General features: G+C 37.1%; 2 protein-coding genes across 2 annotated transcripts in view; both read left to right on the top strand.

Moving 5' to 3' along the window:
• LOC137632433 (cell adhesion molecule Dscam2-like) overlaps window positions 1-19,254 on the top strand; it is a 187,160-nt gene that overhangs the window by 97,447 nt on the left and 70,459 nt on the right. The window contains 5 exon segments of the mRNA XM_068364365.1: window positions 8,155-8,299; window positions 8,876-9,027; window positions 11,132-11,242; window positions 11,831-11,992; window positions 16,673-16,960. Coding sequence (XP_068220466.1) covers window positions 8,155-8,299; window positions 8,876-9,027; window positions 11,132-11,242; window positions 11,831-11,992; window positions 16,673-16,960 — 858 coding nt within the window.
• On the top strand, window positions 438-7,717 carry LOC137632216 (platelet binding protein GspB-like). The gene is made up of 6 exons (XM_068364099.1): window positions 438-521; window positions 4,180-4,825; window positions 4,931-5,357; window positions 5,678-6,097; window positions 6,156-6,767; window positions 6,949-7,717. Exons 1-6 carry the CDS (start codon window positions 438-440, stop codon window positions 7,715-7,717), a joined length of 2,958 nt encoding a protein of 985 aa, XP_068220200.1.

Below are 19,254 nucleotides of genomic sequence, written 5' to 3'. Positions count from 1 at the left end.
CTGTGTTATTTTTCCTTGTTGGAGCTCTTTGCCTTATAACATCCTGCTTTTATAACCTGGGCTATACTTTGGCTAGTAATAATAATAATAATAATAATAATAATAATAATAATAATAATAATAATAATAATAATAATAATAATAACATTACAGATTTATTTCCACATAGCATCCTATACAAAGGGCCACATATCATTATTCATTCTGAATAAAACCAGCAACATTATTTTTCATCAAAAGCCTCAAATGAATAATGCAGGGATCCCCCACAGCTATGCTCTATTAAAGTGAAGGAACGAAAAAAAAAATATTGCACGCACCTAAACACATAATATTCACTTTTAGCAATTACAACACAAATGTAGAACTCGACGGAACGGTGTGCGCAAGGAAGCAATGCAATTTGACACTTATGAGTTAATGCAATAAGGTTCATTATGAAACGGAGCTGGTCGGGCAATCAGCCGTTTGCAACGTCCGGTGCTGTTAAAATGCAATCAGCTTGTATTGGACATTTACAGGTAAATAACGCGCAATCCGTGATAATATTTTTTTTGCGCATATATTATGGCGAAATTATAACTGCGTTTGCAGAATTGCAATTTTTTTAAAAGCAACTTCACTTAAATTTCCTTTCTTTCATTATCGTAACGAGGTGTTTCACGTTAGTGGATCTCATCATAATCATCATCAGCATCATCATCATCATCATCATCTCCTCCTACGCCAATTGATGCAAAGTGCCTCGGTTAGATTTCGCCAGTCGTCTCTCTCTTTAGCTTTTAATTCAATATTTCTCTATTCATCATCTCCTACTTCGCGCTTCATAGTCCTCAGCCATGTAGGCCTGGATCTTTCAACTCATCTAGTGCCTTGTGGAGCCCAGCTGAACCTTTGGTGAACTAATCTCTTTTGAGGAGTGCGAAGAGCATGCCCAAACCATTTCCATCTACCCCTCATCATGATCTCATCAACATATGGCACTCGAGTAATCTCTCTTATAGTTTCATTTCTAATCCTGTCCGGCCATTCAACTCCCAATATTCTTCAGAGGGCTTTGTTCTCAAATCTACTAAATCTATTGGAGATTGTTTCATTGTGGAAAGAAGTAATTTTTCTAATATATATAAAAAATTCAGGATATTTATGAATATATATCTGTATTCTATGTATTTAAAAGCGAGACATTGATGGGTGATAACAAAACAGAATTAAGAAATCTGTTTTGAATAAGTATAATTCAAATAACCTTAATGACCCTATTGATTTTTCTCTTTTATTCTCTACTCAAATTCTTATTTTTCTCTCCAACAAAATGGCCTTACAAAATCTTGATAATTTTAGCAACCCACCATGAGCTATAAATAATGTACCTGGTAGTTATATGTATGTGGTGAGTCGCCGTCAGGGTAAAGAAGGATATGGGGCAAGCATAATTATTCCAAGCTTATTATTATTATTATTATTATTATTAAAATAGCTAATAATGTCTCTATAACTGCATAATCAAGGCTGTGGTCGCCTATTGGAAACGTCCCTGCCTGGCAATCTTCTGGACGGGAGTTCAAGATACGCTTAAGCTCGATAGTTTCTAGTGGTGTCTGCAACCTCACCATATGAGGTAGGAAAGTGGGGGTTTGGTGGAGTCTATAGGGTTGCCTGCTAAGTCATCAGCAGCCATTGTCTGGCCCTCCCTGGTCTTAACTTAATGGAGAGGAGGCTTGGATGCAAATCATATGTGCCATAATCTCTGTACCATGGTCTTCCGCTTTCTTGTGTCAGAGTTCTCTTGCTTGAGGGTATACTCGGGCACACTAACCAATATCTTGGATTGGAGTTCTCTTGCTTAAGGGTACACTCGGACACACTACTCTTATCTGATTCCTCATTTCCTTTCCTCTCTGGGCTATTTTCCTTGTTAGAGCCCTTATAGGGCTTTTATAGCATCGTGCTTTTCCAATTAGGATTATAGGTAAGCTAATATTAATAATAATAATAATAATAATAATAATAATAATAATAATAATAATAATGATAATAATAAATATTTTATTTGGATTATTCATTACTGCTCTTGTATTTTATTTATTTCATTGATTCCTTTCCTCACTGGGCTATTTTCCTTGTTGGAGCCCCTGTGCTTATAGCATTCTGCTTTTCTAACTAGGGTTGTAGCTTAGCATGTAAAGGTAATGATAACAATAGTATTAATAATAATACTAGTTTATAGCATTCTACTTTTCTAACTAGGGTTCTAGCTAAGCTAATAATAATAATAATAATAATAATAATAATAATAATAATAATAATAATAATAATAATAATAATTATATATGGTCAGTCTCTAGGGCATTATCCTATCCCTTACCTCTGCTAACAAACAAACAAGCAAGCAAATAAAACAATAATACATTCCCCCTCCCCACAAATTATCACTTGCTATTCCATTCATTCCCATTTTTCCCAAAACTCAGCTCTAAACGCATTCCAATTGGAGTTCCTCCTTGAGTGTCCCTGGTTTTCCCGTGACCCCAGGTATGCAGCCACAGAAAGAGAGCGTCCGTTGAATGACCGGAATCTAACAGATTGATAGACAGAACGGCGGATAGATACGAGTTTGAGTGACGTGCGTTTTCCAAAGGCGTGTCTGTCATTCTATATCTGGACGTTGTATGGGTTTAGCCTCTGTTGTTTGTTGACTCGCCGGAGAGGTGTCAGAGCCTCAATGGGCTGGAAGTGTTAGCCGGCTATGAATTATTATTATTATTATTATTATTATTATTATTATTATTATTATTATTATTATTATTATTATTATCGTTGTTGTTGACAGTTGCAAGCTACGAATTAGATTTACTATTATTGTTGTTGTTGTTGTTGTTGTCGTTGATATTGCCAGCTGCAAGCTACGAATTAGCTTTATTATTATTATTATTATTATTATTATTATTATTATTATTGTTGTTGTTGTTGTTGTTGCTGTTGATGTTTTTGTTGCTGTTGTTGTTGTTGTTGTTCCTGTTGTTGTTGCTGTTGTTGATATTCGAAGCTGCAAGCTTGAAATAATAATAATAATAATAATAATAATAATAATAATAATAATAATAATAATAATAACCACATTTTACAACAACCAATTGTTTGGAGATGTGATCACAAACTGAAGAAAAAATGATTTGCGAAATAAAACAATGAGATGGTGGCCTATGTGGTAACGTCCCTGACTGGAGAGAGAGAGAGAGAGAGAGAGAGAGAGAGAGAGAGAGAGAGAGAGAGAGAGAGATGTGTGTGTGTGTGTTATTCAGTAAATAATGTTATGATATTGATAGAATAGTAACTGAATTAGTTCCTTTGGTCGTTGCAACCTCGCCATCCTTGTGAGCTAAGGATGGGGGTGTTTAGGGGAGCCTATAGGTCTACCTACTGAGTCATCAGCAGTCATTGTCTGGCACTCCTTGGTCCTAGCTTAGGTGGAGCGAGGGCTTGGGAGCTGGTCATATGTATATGTGGTCAGTGTCTAGGGCATTGTTCTGCTAGATAGGGCTATGTCACTGTCCCTTACCTCTGCCATTTATGGCTGGCCTTGAAATCGTAAACCTGTAAGTGTTTGGCTATATATAAAACTATTGTATAATTTTTTCGGTTAAGCAATGCTCTGCCCGTCCTTTGGGTAGGGGAGAGGGAGTAGTCATACCCTGGTGATAGGGGTTGTGTCTGTGTGCATATCTATCTAAATATCTATAGGCTTCATGTTTGACGGGTTGCATACATCAGTATTAAACAATAGCTCAAAGTTGTGAAAGAGGTGAATCATATAATTCTCTCTCTCTCTCTCTCTCTCTCTCTCTCTCTCTCTCTCTCTCTCTCTCTCTCTCTCTCTCTGGAATTAAATCAACCTTTTTCCCCTCTTCCCTTCTTTTAAAGTTAATAGGCAGTTTCCCATTAAAGGACTTGTTTCATCAAGAAGTTTAGAACACACATCCATTAAACAATGAAAAGAAATTACTTAAAAACACATTTTATTTTGAAAAAGGATTTTTAACAAAGACATGCCTCTAAGTAAATTAAATCAGTTGAGACTCTGCTACAGTTTACTAAAAGATTTTTTTATGGACATTTGCAAACGAAGTTATTAGAGACAGAGCATCTCTCTAACGTCTGCGTATAAAGGCTTTAAAGGCTGCTCATGAATGGCAGAAGCAGGGAACAGTGAAAGATTCAACAGACAGTGATGCCTCTGTGAAAGATTCAACTGACACCGATGTCTCAGTGAAAGATTCAACAGACACCGATGTCTCAGTGAAAGATTCCACAGACACCGATGTCTCAGCGAAAGATTCCACAGACACCGATGTCTCAGCGAAAGATTCAACAGGCACTGATGTCTCAGTGAATGATTTCACAGACACTGATGTCTCAGTGAAAGATTCAACAGACACCTATGTCTCAGCAAAAGATTCCACAGACACCGATGTCACAGCGAAAGATTCCACAGACACCAATGTCTCAGTGAAATATTCCACAGAAACCGATATCTCAGCGAAAGATTCCCCAGATACCGATGTCTCAGCGAAAGATTCCACAGACACCAATGTCTCAGTGAAATATTCCACAGAAACCGATATCTCAGCGAAAGATTCCCCAGATACCGATGTCTCAGCGAAAGATTCCACAGATGCTGATGTCTCAGCTAAAGATTCAACAGGCACCGATGTCTCGGCGAATGATTCCACAGACACGGATGTCTCCGCAAAAGATTCCACAGACACAGACGTCTCAGCAAAAGATTCCTCAGACACCGATGTCTCAGTGAAAGATTCCCCAGGCACCGATTCCAGAGACACCGATGTCTCAGCGAAAGATTCCACAGATGCTGATGTCTCGGCTAAAGATTCAACAAGCACCGATGTCTAAGAAAATTATTCCACAGACACGGATCTCTCAGTAAAAGATTCCACAGACACCGATGTCTCAGCAAAAGATTCCTCAGACACTGATGTCTCAGTGAAAGATTCCACAGACACCAATGTCTCAGCAAAAGATTCCACAGACACCGATGTCTCAGCAAAAGATTCCCCAGGCACCGATGTCTCAGCAAAAGATACCACAGACACTGATGTCTCAGCAAAAGATACCACAGACACTGATGTCTCAGCGAAAGATTCCCCAGGCACCGATGTCTCAGCAAAGGATTCCAGACACACCGATCTCTCAGCGAAAGATTCCACAATGCTGATGTCTCAGCTAAAGATTCAACAGGCACCGGTGTCTCAGCGAATGATTCCACAGACACCGATGTCTCAGTGGAAGATTTCCCAGGCACCGATGTCTCAGCAAAAGATACCACAGACACCGATGTCTCAGCGAAAGATTCCACAATGCTGATGTCTCAGCTAAAGATTCAACAGGCACCGGTGTCTCAGCGAATGATTCCACAGACACCGATGTCTCAGTGGAAGATTTTCCAGGCACCGATGTCTCAGCAAAAGATACCACAGACACCGATGTCTCAGCGAAAGATTCCACAGACACCGATGTCTCAGTGAAAGATTCCCCAGGCACCGATGTCTCAGCAAAGGATTCCAGACACACCGATCTCTCAGCGAAAGATTCCACAATGCTGATGTCTCAGCTAAAGATTCAACAGGCACCGGTATCTCAGCGAATGATTCCACAGACACCGATGTCTCAGTGGAAGATTTCCCAGGCACCGATGTCTCAGCAAAAGATACCACAGACACCGATCTCTCAGCGAAAGATTCCACAATGCTGATGTCTCAGCTAAAGATTCAACAGGCACCGGTGTCTCAGCGAATGATTCCACAGACACCGATGTCTCAGTGGAAGATTTCCCAGGCACCGATGTCTCAGCGAAAGATACCACAGACACCAATGTCTCAGTGAAAGATTCCACAGACACCGATGTCTCAGCGAAAGATTTCCCAGGCACTGATGTCTCAGCAAAAGATACCACAGACACTGATGTCTCAGCAAAAGATACCACAGACACTGATGTCTCAGCGAAAGATTCCCCAGGCACCGATGTCTCAGCAAAGGATTCCAGACACACCGATCTCTCAGCGAAAGATTCCACAATGCTGGTGTCTCAGCTAAAGATTCAACAGGCACCGGTGTCTCAGCGAATGATTCCACAGACACCGATGTCTCAGCGAAGGATTCCCCAGGCACCGATGTCTCAGCAAAGGATTCCAGACACACCGATCTCTCAGCGAAAGATTCCACAATGCTGATGTCTCAGCTAAAGATTCAACAGGCACCGGTGTCTCAGCGAATGATTCCACAGACACCGATGCCTCAGTGGAAGATTTCCCAGGCACCGATGTCTCAGCGAAAGATACCACAGACACCAATGTCTCAGTGAAAGATTCCACAGACACCGATGTCTCAGTGAAAGATTCCACAGACACCGATCTCTCAGTGAAAGATTCCACAGATGCTGATGTCTCGGCTAAAGATTCAACAGGCACCGATGTCTCAGCAAAAGATACCACAGACACTGATGTCTCAGCAAAAGATACCACAGACACTGATGTCTCAGCGAAAGATTCCCCAGGCACCGATGTCTCAGCAAAGGATTCCAGACACACCGATCTCTCAGCGAAAGATTCCACAATGCTGATGTCTCAGCTAAAGATTCAACAGGCACCGGTGTCTCAGCGAATGATTCCACAGACACCGATGTCTCAGTGGAAGATTTCCCAGGCACCGATGTCTCAGCGAAAGATACCACAGACACCAATGTCTCAGTGAAAGATTCCACAGACACCGATGTCTCAGTGAAAGATTCCACAGACACCGATCTCTCAGTGAAAGATTCCACAGATGCTGATGTCTCGGCTAAAGATTCAACAGGCACCGATGTCTCAGCAAAAGATACCACAGACACTGATGTCTCAGCAAAAGATACCACAGACACTGATGTCTCAGCGAAAGATTCCCCAGGCACCGATGTCTCAGCAAAGGATTCCAGACACACCGATCTCTCAGCGAAAGATTCCACAATGCTGATGTCTCAGCTAAAGATTCAACAGGCACCGGTGTCTCAGCGAATGATTCCACAGACACCGATGTCTCAGTGGAAGATTTCCCAGGCACCGATGTCTCAGCAAAAGATACCACAGACACCGATGTCTCAGCGAAAGATTCCACAGACACCGATGTCTCAGTGAAAGATTCCCCAGGCACTGATGTCTCAGTGAAAGATTCCACAGACACCGATCTCTCAGTGAAAGATTCCACAGATGCTGATGTCTCGGCTAAAGATTCAACAGGCACCGATGTCTCAGCGAAAGATTCCACAGACACCGATGTCTCAGCGAAAGATTCCACAGACACCGATATCTTAGCGAAAGATTCCACAGCCACCGATGTCTCAGCAAAGGATTCCAGAGACACTGATCTCTCAGCGAAAGATTCCACAGACACCGATATCTTAGCGAAAGATTCCACAGCCACCGATCTCCCAGCGAATGATTCCACAGACACCGATGTCTCAGCGAAAGATTCCACAGGCACCGATGTCTCAGTGAATGATTCCACAGACACGGATGTCTCAACAAAAGATTCCACAGACACAGACGTCTCTGCAAAAGATTCCACAGACTCAGACGTCTCAGTGAAAGATTCAACAGACACCGATTTGTTGGTGAATATTCAGCCATATCTATCTGCCCTTGGAGATGGAAGAGCTTGTTAAAAATTCATAATTCCAAGGGTGACTAAACGATTCATTATTGACGGGACATTATTAATGGAAAGGTTTTATCTCTCTCTCTCTCTCTCTCTCTCTCTCTCTCTCTCTCTCTCTCTCTCTCTCTCTCTCTTAATCGTAATACTGTACATAATTGATAAATATACATATGAATCTATCCAACCCTTCCTTGAAACCAGCTCCCCCCCCCCCCTCCCGTTACTTCAATCAAGCAATATCTGTATTTTAATCACATTTACACTACGAATAAATCGTCATATTTTAATGTAAGATATGTGCAGAAACATATTTTTAAGGTAGTATAAGGGTAATGAGGTAATCGTTTAGCTCAAAACAAAATCGTAAACAAATTGTAAAGTTAATTGTAAAATTATCTATAGATAGCCACTAGTATCATGACTCTGTACTGGTTTCTTCCACAGATTCTGCTCCAGAACTGGAGTATCGGTTCATTAGCCAAACTCTCCAACCGGGCCCGTCCGTTAGCCTCAAATGCATCGCCTCTGGGGCACCAACTCCTCACGTTTCCTGGACCTTAGATGGCTTCCCGCTTCCTCAGCATGATCGGTCAGTATAATAAGCGAATGATGGTGTCTTTTATCAATCAAGTTTAGGGGTTAGTAGAATGTACAAAACTGTTTTAAACTGTTGGTGCTCACTGTTTACAATCGTAGAGAAGACTGGTGAAATGTAACTGAGGCCCTTTGCGTCAATAAACATAGCAGGAGATGATGATAAATTGATACATCTGATAGAAATTAATTCTTTTTTCTAGGCTGAACCTTTAACAGATTACTAATTTTTCATAGACAGTGTAATTCCTGTAGAAACAGAAAATTTGTAGGCGTTACCTGTAGTATTTTAATTAATTTACCAAAGGCAGTACTTGTAATAAAGTTAAGTCTTATAACAAAAATATCATTAAATCATGAACTTTATTATTATTATTATTATTATTATTATTATTATTATTATTATTATTATTATTATTATTATTATTAGCTTAGTTAAACCCCAGTTGAAAAGCAAGATGCTATAAGCCCAAAAGCCCCAAAGGGATAAATATCCCAGTAAGGAAAGGATTTAATGTTTTACACTATAAATAACAATGATTTTTAAACTACATATATAATCCAAACATAGGCTGGTAGTTGGACAATACGTGGGAATGGGTGGTTCAGTAGTGAGCCACGTCAACTTGACCGGGGTCCGTTCCGAAGATGGAGGAGCCTACACTTGCATCGCTACCAACAGGGCTGGCACTGTGTCTCATACTGCACGACTCAATGTATATGGTAAGTGATTTTTAATGCACGGATTTGTTGGTGAAGGATTTAATGTTGTTTATTGTAATGGGTTTTGTGATACAGTTTATTGGAGTTTTTTTTACGTTAGAGTTTTAATGTTAAGGGATTTTACTTCAGTTTCGTTGATAAATTTTAATGGTTTTTTTTATACAGTTAATGGAGAGGGTTTTTTTTTACACTATAGTTTTAATGGTAAGGGATTTTACTTCAGTTTCGTTGATAAATGTTAATGGTTTTTTTATGCAGTTAATGGAGAGGGGTTTTTTTAAACTATAGTTTTAATGTTAAGGGATTTTACTTCAGTTTCGTTGATAAATGGTAATTGTTTTTGTGATACAGTTAATGGAGTTTTTTTTTTTTTTTACACTAGAGTTTTAGTAGTGAGGGATTTTACTTCAGTTTCGTTGTTAAATGGTATTTTTTTTACTTTTGTGATACAGTTAATGGTTTTTTTTTTACACTAGGGTTTTAATGTTAGGGGTTTTTACTTCAGTTTCGTTGATAAATGGTAATGGGTTTTTGATAGTGTAATGGAGGTTTTTTTTTTTTTTTTTTTTTTTTTTTTTTTTTGCATTAATGTTTTTACAGTTAATGGAAGTTTTGGGGTTCATTTTCCAAGAATTTTTTTTTTACACTAGAATTTTAATGTTAAGGGATTTTGCTTCAGATTTGTTGATAAATGTTAATAATTTTTTTCTTTTTTTTTTGTAATTCAGTTAATGGAGAGTTTTTTTAGACTACAGTCTTAATAGTAAGGTATTTTATTTCAGTTTCATTGATAAAAGATTTTTAAATTGAATCAATTTACGCTATAGTTTCATGATAAGTCGTCTTATAGTTACTTTTGATTATAGGTAATCTAATATTAGTATCAATTTTTAGATTTTTAAGTTAAAATTAACGACACGTAGATTTACTCTATAGTTTCATGACAAGCTTTGATTATAAACCTAATTTCTTCACAGTTTTCATAATACAGTTTTCATTAGAGTTGTATTAATAAGTCATCTAATGATAGTATCAATTTCAAAACTTTTTAAGATGAGATTAAAAAATAAATTTACACTATACTTTCATGATAAGTTTTGAAGATAAAGAGAATTTTTAATAGTTTCACTATAAACCTGATTACTCCAAATTTTTCATCTTAAGTGTTCCTCTGATAAAATATTAAAGTAGAAGAAGAAACTCTTATAGAGCTTACCATTCTATAGTTATAGCTGAAAATATATTTTTTTTAACTTATGCATCAGGAATGTTGAAATAACTAGCATTCAATTAATTATACAAAGACATTTTAATTACACACACACTATACACACACACACACACACACATATATATATATATATATATATATATATATATATGTATATATATGTATATATATATAATATATATATTATATAATGTATATATTATATATATAATATATACATTATATATACATATATATATTATATATACATATATATATATACATATATATATATATATATATATATATATATACATATATATATATATATATATATATATATATATATATATATATATATATATATATATATATATACATGTGTGTGTGTGTGTGGGTGTGTATGGGTGTCAAGTACATTTTGTTACCCTGCATTTTCATGTTAAACCATCTAAGCTTCTTCCATGAAGAACTCATTAACCGTACGTCATCTCAGTAACACACAAAAAGCATCTTCAAGGAAACATACAAATTACATTATATATTACAAAAAAAAAATCCATTAGGTAAAAATTATTTTCAAAAAAACTAAATCAGCTGACATACAAATTACATTTTATATAGCAAAAAAACTAAAATCATTAGGTTGAATTATTTAAAAATAAAAAAAAATAAAAATAATGAAAAAAAAAATCCATAAGACCGAATTATTTTCGAAAAAAAAATCATTAGATCTAATTATTTAAAAAAAAATCAAAATGAAAAAAAAAATCTATTACATCGAATCATTTAAAAAAAAACTGAATAAAAAAATGAAAAAAAAATCCATTAAATCGAATTATTTTCCCAAAATAAATCAGCTGACTATTTTTTCCAACCCACTTCCGCCCACAGGACCCGCCTATGTTCGACCCATGTCGATTGTCACGGCCGTTGCAGGCGAACAGCTTTTTATTGCCTGTCCTGCAGCAGGCTATCCTTTAGAACAAATCACCTGGACAAGAGGTGAGTTGAGGGCCTTTCTCTCTCTCTCTCTCTCTCTCTCTCTCTCTCTCTCTCTCTCTCTCTCTCTCTCTCTCTCTCTCTCTCTCTGTTTATATATATATATATATATATATATACATATATATATATATATATATATATATATATATATATATATATATATATATTTATATATATATATATATATATATATATATATATATATATATATATATATATCCTATGTATGTATATGCATATATATGTATGTATATTTATGTGTGTATATATATATATATATATATATATATATATATATATATATATATATATATATATATATATATATATATATATATATATATATATATATATATATATATATATATATATACATATATATATAAGGATGGATGTAGGTGTAAAATTAAAGATATATTGTATCTATTTTATTATGTGGTTTAGATTCTAAAAAAATAATTATCACCCTCCATTAGCTTTAATATTTCATACATTTTATCAAATGAACATTCAGTTAGCCTATCCGAAACCAGCCATGATCTGAAATAATCCACTTGGATTTAACCCCTTTCTCGTATCGCTCTATAGATGGCCGTACACTTCCCGTATCGGTACGACAGGAAGTCTTCCAAAATGGCACGTTGACAGTACGTAGCGTGCAGAAAACAGCTGATGCTGGAGAATACACCTGCACGGCTCAGGATAAGCAAGGGCGTACCCATTCATCCACAGCTACCGTGCAAGTGCTGGGTAAGTTTCGTGCACGAGTTGTGTGAGGAACAATTGAGTTAATCTATGTTTTTTTTTTTTTTTTTTTTTTTTTTGGAAATTGTGGGAAAGTAATTAGCCATGAAATGTTGCATTAATGATTTAAGGTAGGAATATTAGTATCTGAATAAGAAAATCTTACCATACATATTAATCAAAATAGCACTAGTTAATCTTCATGCTATTTTTCCCGTGAAATTGTAAGAAAGTATTTAGTAGTATAATGTTGCATTAATACTTTAATGCTGTAATTTTATTATCTGAATAAGAAAATCTTGCCATATGTATCAATCAAAACAGCCCTGATAATAATTTTTTAATATGTGATATTTTCAAATAATAGTATGTGTAACAAATGAGGTTTCATGTGTTAAAAATAAAAAGTATATTATTTTCCTAAATTCTCGTGAAATTACTCTTGCTGAATATTACAATCATTAGCCTTATTTTATAATTCTATAAGGTTTGTAACAATTTGGAAAAAAGAAATAAGCTTTTAGCGTAAATAGAAGAAATTAATATTGCAAGTAATGTCAGAAAACTAAAGAATCTTGAAAACAATCAATTTATTTTTTTAAATTAACTCGGTTACTTTTGTTACATTTAGTTATCTTTTAAGTGTATTTCTTTCAGCAAACTTTATTAACTTAATGCTAAAAATCGAACAGTATTTGAGAGAGGAAGAAAGATGCGAAGGGCAGTATATTTTTTCCAATTGTAACTGATTTAAATAAGTCCTCTTCAATTGTAACTGATTTAATTATTTAAATCACTTTCCATTAAGTTTTTAATCAGTGTGCTAATGTGTTCTACTGCGATATCCATTTTTTATTTAAGTTTCTAAAGAATTATTCCCCTATTATACTCATAAATTTCAAATTCACTATACTTTAAGAATAGCTTGATAATTTGACTATAGGATATCATTCCTTTAAGAAGGTGTTTTTAAAAGCAAAGTTTATCAATAATACAGTATTAAAAATTTCTTAAATGTTATTCACTATTATATCCATAAATTTCAAATTAAATAATAATTTAAGAATAGCTAGATAATTTGACTATAAGATATTCCTTTCAAAAAGAGTTAAAGAAATGTTTTTATCAATAATATAATTATCACCTTTTAAACGTAAAACTTTTAACCTCATATTGACAATATATTTGCCTATAATAATACTGCCCATCATTATTATTCTTGTTAGGATTCATTTAGGAATATGAATGTATAAATGTATAGGGGAGCATGGAATACAGTATGTTTGCTAAAATTAATTGAAACCACAAATAATTTTTTTTTTTAATCGTTTATATATGGAAGGTTTTTAGTGGTGGATCTGGGACTTTATAATGGATAATCTCATAGTTTTTGGAATAGTAAAATAATCACAAAAAGTAAATTAATACAAGAAATGTATAAGAATGAAAAATAATCACAAGTAAAATAATCACAAAAATGTAAGATAAACGCAAGGAAGAATATAATCCCAAGAAAGCATAGTAATCAGAAAAAGTAAAATAATCACAAGGAAGGAAAGTAATCCCAAGAAAGTAAAATAATCACTAAAAATTTTATGAATACAAGGAAGGAAAATAATCTCAAGAAAGTAAAATTATAAAAAAAGTAAAATAAACGCAAGGAAGGAAAATAATCATAAGAAATTAAAATAATCACCAAAAAAATAAGATAAACGCTATGAAGGAAAATATTCACAAGAAAGTAAAATAATCACCAAAAGTAATATAATCACAAAAAAAGAAAAATAAACGCACGGAAGGAAAATAATAAAAAAGTAAAATAATCACAAAAAAGTAAAATAATCACAAAAAAAGTAAAATAAACGCACGAAAGGAAAATAATCACAAGAAAGTTAAATAATCACAAAAAGGAAATAGGTTCGAATCCTTGCCCAGTCAAAAATATTTATAACAAATTAATTCCCAGTGGATATACATTCCCAAAGCTAGCTCTTTGACAAGAATAAATAATATAGTATGAAAAAGAATATTCAAGTTAAGAGATGGAACCTGGAATTATATCATTATAAAGATTTTAAAGCAGTCAAATATCCATTTTTGAAATATCTTCGCATGCAATAGAGGAACAGCTGACTATTCTTTACGTCCCTGAAGACTATATTAAACTTCACTTCCCAACAAAAACAGGAAATGAGGGAAAGATGGAAGGAATATTTACTCACCAGTTTTACACTCGAGTGAGCCCTTTTCTCAGGGAACTTTTAGATTAAAAACCAATAAAAAAAAAAAAAGATAAATTACGTAAAGTTAACTGGCGTTCGATTATAGTAGTTTTCGGAATATTGACTGTTTAAAATCTACGGGAAACACATACCCTCTTTCATTACTACAACTTTGTATATTTCTCTTAAAGTATCTTGGTTAAGGAAAACTTATGTTCTAGAGCTAACTGAAGACATGGAATATTTTAAAAAAAAGAGAGAGAGAGAAATTGTAAGAAAACTATAGTTATGATAAGATTAATAGTAATGGTGATGGTAATAACAATAATAGTTATGATAATAGAAATAATGATAACCGGTATAATTACTGTCATTATATTAATACATACACATACATATACCAAAGGCACTTCCCCCAATTTTGGGGGGTAGCCGACATCAACAAATGAAACAAAACAAAAAAAGGGGACCTCTACTCTCTACGTTCCTCCAGCCTAACCAGGGACTCAACCGAGTTCAGCTGGTACTGCTAGGGTGCCACAGCCCAACCTCCCATATTGTCCACCACAGATGAAGCTTCATAATGCTGAATCCCCTACTGCTGCTACCTCCTTATCAATACTACTGATAATAATAATGACAGTAAAAATAATAAATATAATATAGCTATCTATCAAATTTAAATCAATTTTCCTTTAGTCCCTTTAAGATTTAATTCAAATTCCATGAACCAATAAAAAGGATAAATCATAATCATAAAATTATGATATAAGGTTATAGATCTTAACACTACTTAGAAATTGAGAGAGAACCTTTAAGGGGAAAAAGTACAAAGTCTACAATTTCACTGAAATCACTAAACAGAATGTCTCCATATTATAGAAGTACCCAGTCCATCACTATTGCTAGCGAATAATTGGTGTATATATGAGTATGTAGGTATGTATAAATGTAATCCATAGAGCAAGAAGTATATGGTTGTACAGTTTTGATTAGCTGTCAGAGAGTCAGTACAGTTTTAATTAGTGGCCAGAGAGTCAGCACAATTTTAATTAGTCGTCAGAGAGTCAGTACAGTTTTAATTAGTGGCCAGAGAGTTAGCATGATTTTAATTAGTCGTCAGAGAGTCAGTACAGTTTTAATTAGTTGCCAGAGAGTCAGCACAATCTTAATTAGTCGTCAGAGAGTCAGTACAGTTTGAATTAGTGGCCAGAGAGTCAGCACGATTTTAATTAGTCGTCAGAGAGTCAGTACAGTTTTAATGAGTCGTCAGTGAGTTAGTATAATTTTGGTTAGTCGTCAGAGAGTCAGTAGTACATTTTCAGTTAGTTGTCAGTGAGTCAGTACAGTTTTGTATAGTCGTGAGAGAATCAGTCAGTATTAATTAGTTGTCAGAGAGTCAGTACAGTTTTGATTAATTGTCAGAGAGTCAGTACAGTTTTAATTAGTTGCCAGAGAGTCCGTACAATTTTGATTAGTCACCAGAAAGTCATTACAGTTTTAATTAGTCGTCAGAGAGTCAGACCAGTTTTCATTAGTCACCAGAGAGTCAGCACAGTTTTGATTAATCGTCAGAGAGGAAGTACAATTTCAATTAGTCCAGAGAGCCAGTACAGTTCAGTGAGTCAGTGCAGAACTCTGTAAGCTGTTAGTAATTCTCTGGATAAAATAGTAATTTTTCAAGTTTTTATATGCCATGCAATAGGTGCGTTTGTTGGAGTAAATTCCTTTCAGAGCCAATAAATGAAGACATGCATTAACCAAATCCAGGTGGTCCTTAAGATTTTATTAGCCTGCTGTAATGACCCATGACGTGCTGCTCAAAGCTCTAAGTTTCCCCCTGCTGCAGTTCCACCAAAGCTGGGCTCATTTCTCTTCGGGCGAGACCTCACCCTGGGGGAGAGAGTGTCCGTGCAGTGCACGGTGAACCGAGGAGACACGCCTCTCCAGATTACATGGACTAAAGATGGGACTCCTGTTGAGAACGTGTCTGGGACGGTGGTCCGAATGATTGATCAGTTCACCAGCGTGTTGGCGATAGAGCGCCTGGCTCGGTCCCATGCCGGGAACTTCACCTGCACAGCCAAGAACGATGCTTCTAGTGTCCGGGTCACTGCCCCGCTACACGTCAATGGTAAAACTCGAGTCCCCGTGAGAAGAATGGGTCACTCTTCTAGATTTTCCTTTTAGCTAGTTTTTTTTTTATCTTAGTAAATTGTTCTGTCACGTTTCTTAAATATATATATCTTTTTTTTGTACGTTTTCTCTTCGGGTCTCGTGTGTTCGTGTGTGTGTGTTTGGTGACGCTGGTGACATTCCTCGTTCGTGGTGACCCCTTCCTACTACTACTACTTCCACTACTACTTGTAAACGCTACTGCTACCAATACTACCACTACTACTACTACCACTACCACTACTACCATCCCTGCTACTGCTACTGGCACCGCGTGGTGTAAATATAGTGCCCCCAACCATCATACCTTTTAGCTTCGGGGAATCTAGCGAGGGCGAGAGGGTGCGAGTTATATGCTCCGTCAGGAGCGGCGACTCCCCATTGACAATCACCTGGCTGAGGGACGGCATCCCCCTGTCCCAGGAGCCGCCCTCGGGCCTCAGCACACGCCTCATCGACCAGTACTCCAGTTCCCTCCTGCTGGAGCACACCCGCGCCCACCACAGCGGGAACTATACCTGCCAGGCATCCAATGCCGCCCGCGCGGTGACCTACTCGGCTTCGCTCATCATCAAAGGTAAGTGAGAAGGCCCTGTTTGGTGGGAGAAAGGAAAGATGATAGAGATAGACCTTCAGACACAATCCCCGATAGAGATAGGCCTTCAGACACAATCTCCGATAGAGTTAGACCTTCAGACACAATCTCCGATAGAGATAGGCCTTCAGACACAATCTCCGATAGAGATAGGCCTTCAGACACAATCTCCGATAGAGATAGGCCTTCAGACACAATCTCCGATACAGATAGGCCTTCAGACACAATCTCCGATAGAGATAGGCCTTCAGACACAATCTCCGATAGTGATAGGCCTTCAGACATAATCTCCGATAGTGATAGGCCTTCAGACACAATCTCCGATAGAGATAGGCCTTCAGACACAATCTCCGATAGTGATAGGCCTTCAGACACAATCTCCGATAGTGATAGGCCTTCAGACACAATCTCCGATACAGATAGGCCTTCAGACACAATCTCCGATAGAGATAGGCCTTCAGACACAATCTCCGATAGTGATAGGCCTTCAGACACAATCTCCGATACAGATAGGCCTTCAGACACAATCTCCGATAGAGATAGGCCTTCAGACACAATCCCTGATAGAGATAGGTCTTCAGACAATCTCCGATAGAGTTAGACCTTCAGACACAATATCCGATAGAGATAGGCCTTCAGACACAATCTCATATACAGATAGGCCTTCAGACACAATCTCCGATAGTGATAGGCCTTCAGACACAATCTCCGATAGAGATAGGCCTTCAGACACAATCTCCGATAGAGATAGGCCTTCAGACACAATCTCCGATAGAGATAGGCCTTCAGACATAATCTCCGATAGTGATAGGCCTTCAGACACAATCTCCGATAGAGATAGGCCTTCAGACACAATCTCCGATAGTGATAGGCCTTCAGACACAATCTCCGATACAGATAGGCCTTCAGACACAATCTCCGATAGAGATAGGCCTTCAGACACAATCTCCGATAGTGATAGGCCTTCAGACACAATCTCCGATAGAGATAGGCCTTCAGACACAATCTCCGATAGAGATAGGCCTTCAGACACAATCCCTGATAGAGATAGGTCTTCAGACAATCTCCGATAGAGTTAGACCTTCAGACACAATATCCGAAAGAGAGAGGACTTCAGACACAATCTCTGATACAGATAGGCCTTCAGACACAATCTCCGATAGTGATAGGCCTTCAGACACAATCTCCGATAGAGATAGGCCTTCAGACACAATCTCCGATAGTGATAGGCCTTCAGACACAATCTCCGATACAGATAGGCCTTCAGACACAATCTCCGATAGAGATAGGCCTTCAGACATAATCTCCGATAGTGATAGGCCTTCAGACACAATCTCCGATACAGATAGGCCTTCAGACACAATCTCCGATAGAGATAGGCCTTCAGACACAATCTCCGATAGTGATAGGCCTTCAGACACAATCTCCGATAGTGATAGGCCTTCAGACACAATCTCCGATAGTGATAGGCCTTCAGACACAATCTCCGATAGTGATAGGCCTTCAGACACAATCTCCGATAGAGATAGGCGTTCAGACACAATCTCCGATAGTGATAGGCCTTCAGACACAATCTCCGATAGTGATAGGCCTTCAGACACAATCTCTGATAGGGATAGGCCTTCAGACACAATCTCCGATAGTGATAGGCCTTCAGACACAATCTCCGATACAGATAGGCCTTCAGACACAATCTCCGATAGTGATAGGCCTTCAGACACAATCTCCGATAGTGATAGGCCTTCAGACACAATCTCCGATACAGATAGGCCTTCAGACACAATCTCCGATAGAGATAGGCCTTCAGACACAATCTCCGATAGTGATAGGCCTTCAGACACAATCTCCGATAGTGATAGGCCTTCAGACACAATCTCCGATACAGATAGGCCTTCAGACACAATCTCCGATAGAGATAGGCCTTCAGACACAATCTCCGATAGTGATAGGCCTTCAGACACAATCTCTGATACAGATAGGCCTTCAGACACAATCTCCGATAGAGATAGGCCTTCAGACACAATCTCCGATAGTGATAGGCCTTCAGACACAATCTCCGATACAGATAGGCCTTCAGACACAATCTCCGATAGAGATAGGCCTTCAGACACAATCTCCGATAGAGATAGGCCTTCAGACACAATCTCCGATAGTGATAGGCCTTCAGACACAATCTCCGATAGAGATAGGCCTTCAGACACAATCTCCGATAGTGATAGGCCTTCAGACACAATCTCCGATACAGATAGGCCTTCAGACACAATCTCCGATAGTGA

Source organism: Palaemon carinicauda, chromosome 41 (assembly GCF_036898095.1).
Source record: "Palaemon carinicauda isolate YSFRI2023 chromosome 41, ASM3689809v2, whole genome shotgun sequence".
Taxonomy (NCBI): Eukaryota; Metazoa; Arthropoda; class Malacostraca; order Decapoda; family Palaemonidae; genus Palaemon; species Palaemon carinicauda.
This window is presented reverse-complemented; position numbering and strand designations above follow the sequence as displayed.

Excerpts from the sequence above, each read along its gene's own strand:
- LOC137632216 (XM_068364099.1), top strand. The coding sequence starts at position 438 with ATGAAACGGAGCTGGTCGGGCAATCAGCCGTTTGCAACGTCCGGTGCT. Across the intron at positions 522-4,179 it reads CTTGTATTGGACATTTACAG|GCTGCTCATGAATGGCAGAA; the intron begins GTAAATAACGCG and ends AAGGCTTTAAAG. Across the intron at positions 4,826-4,930 it reads CTCAGTGAAAGATTCCCCAG|ACACGGATCTCTCAGTAAAA; the intron begins GCACCGATTCCA and ends ATTATTCCACAG.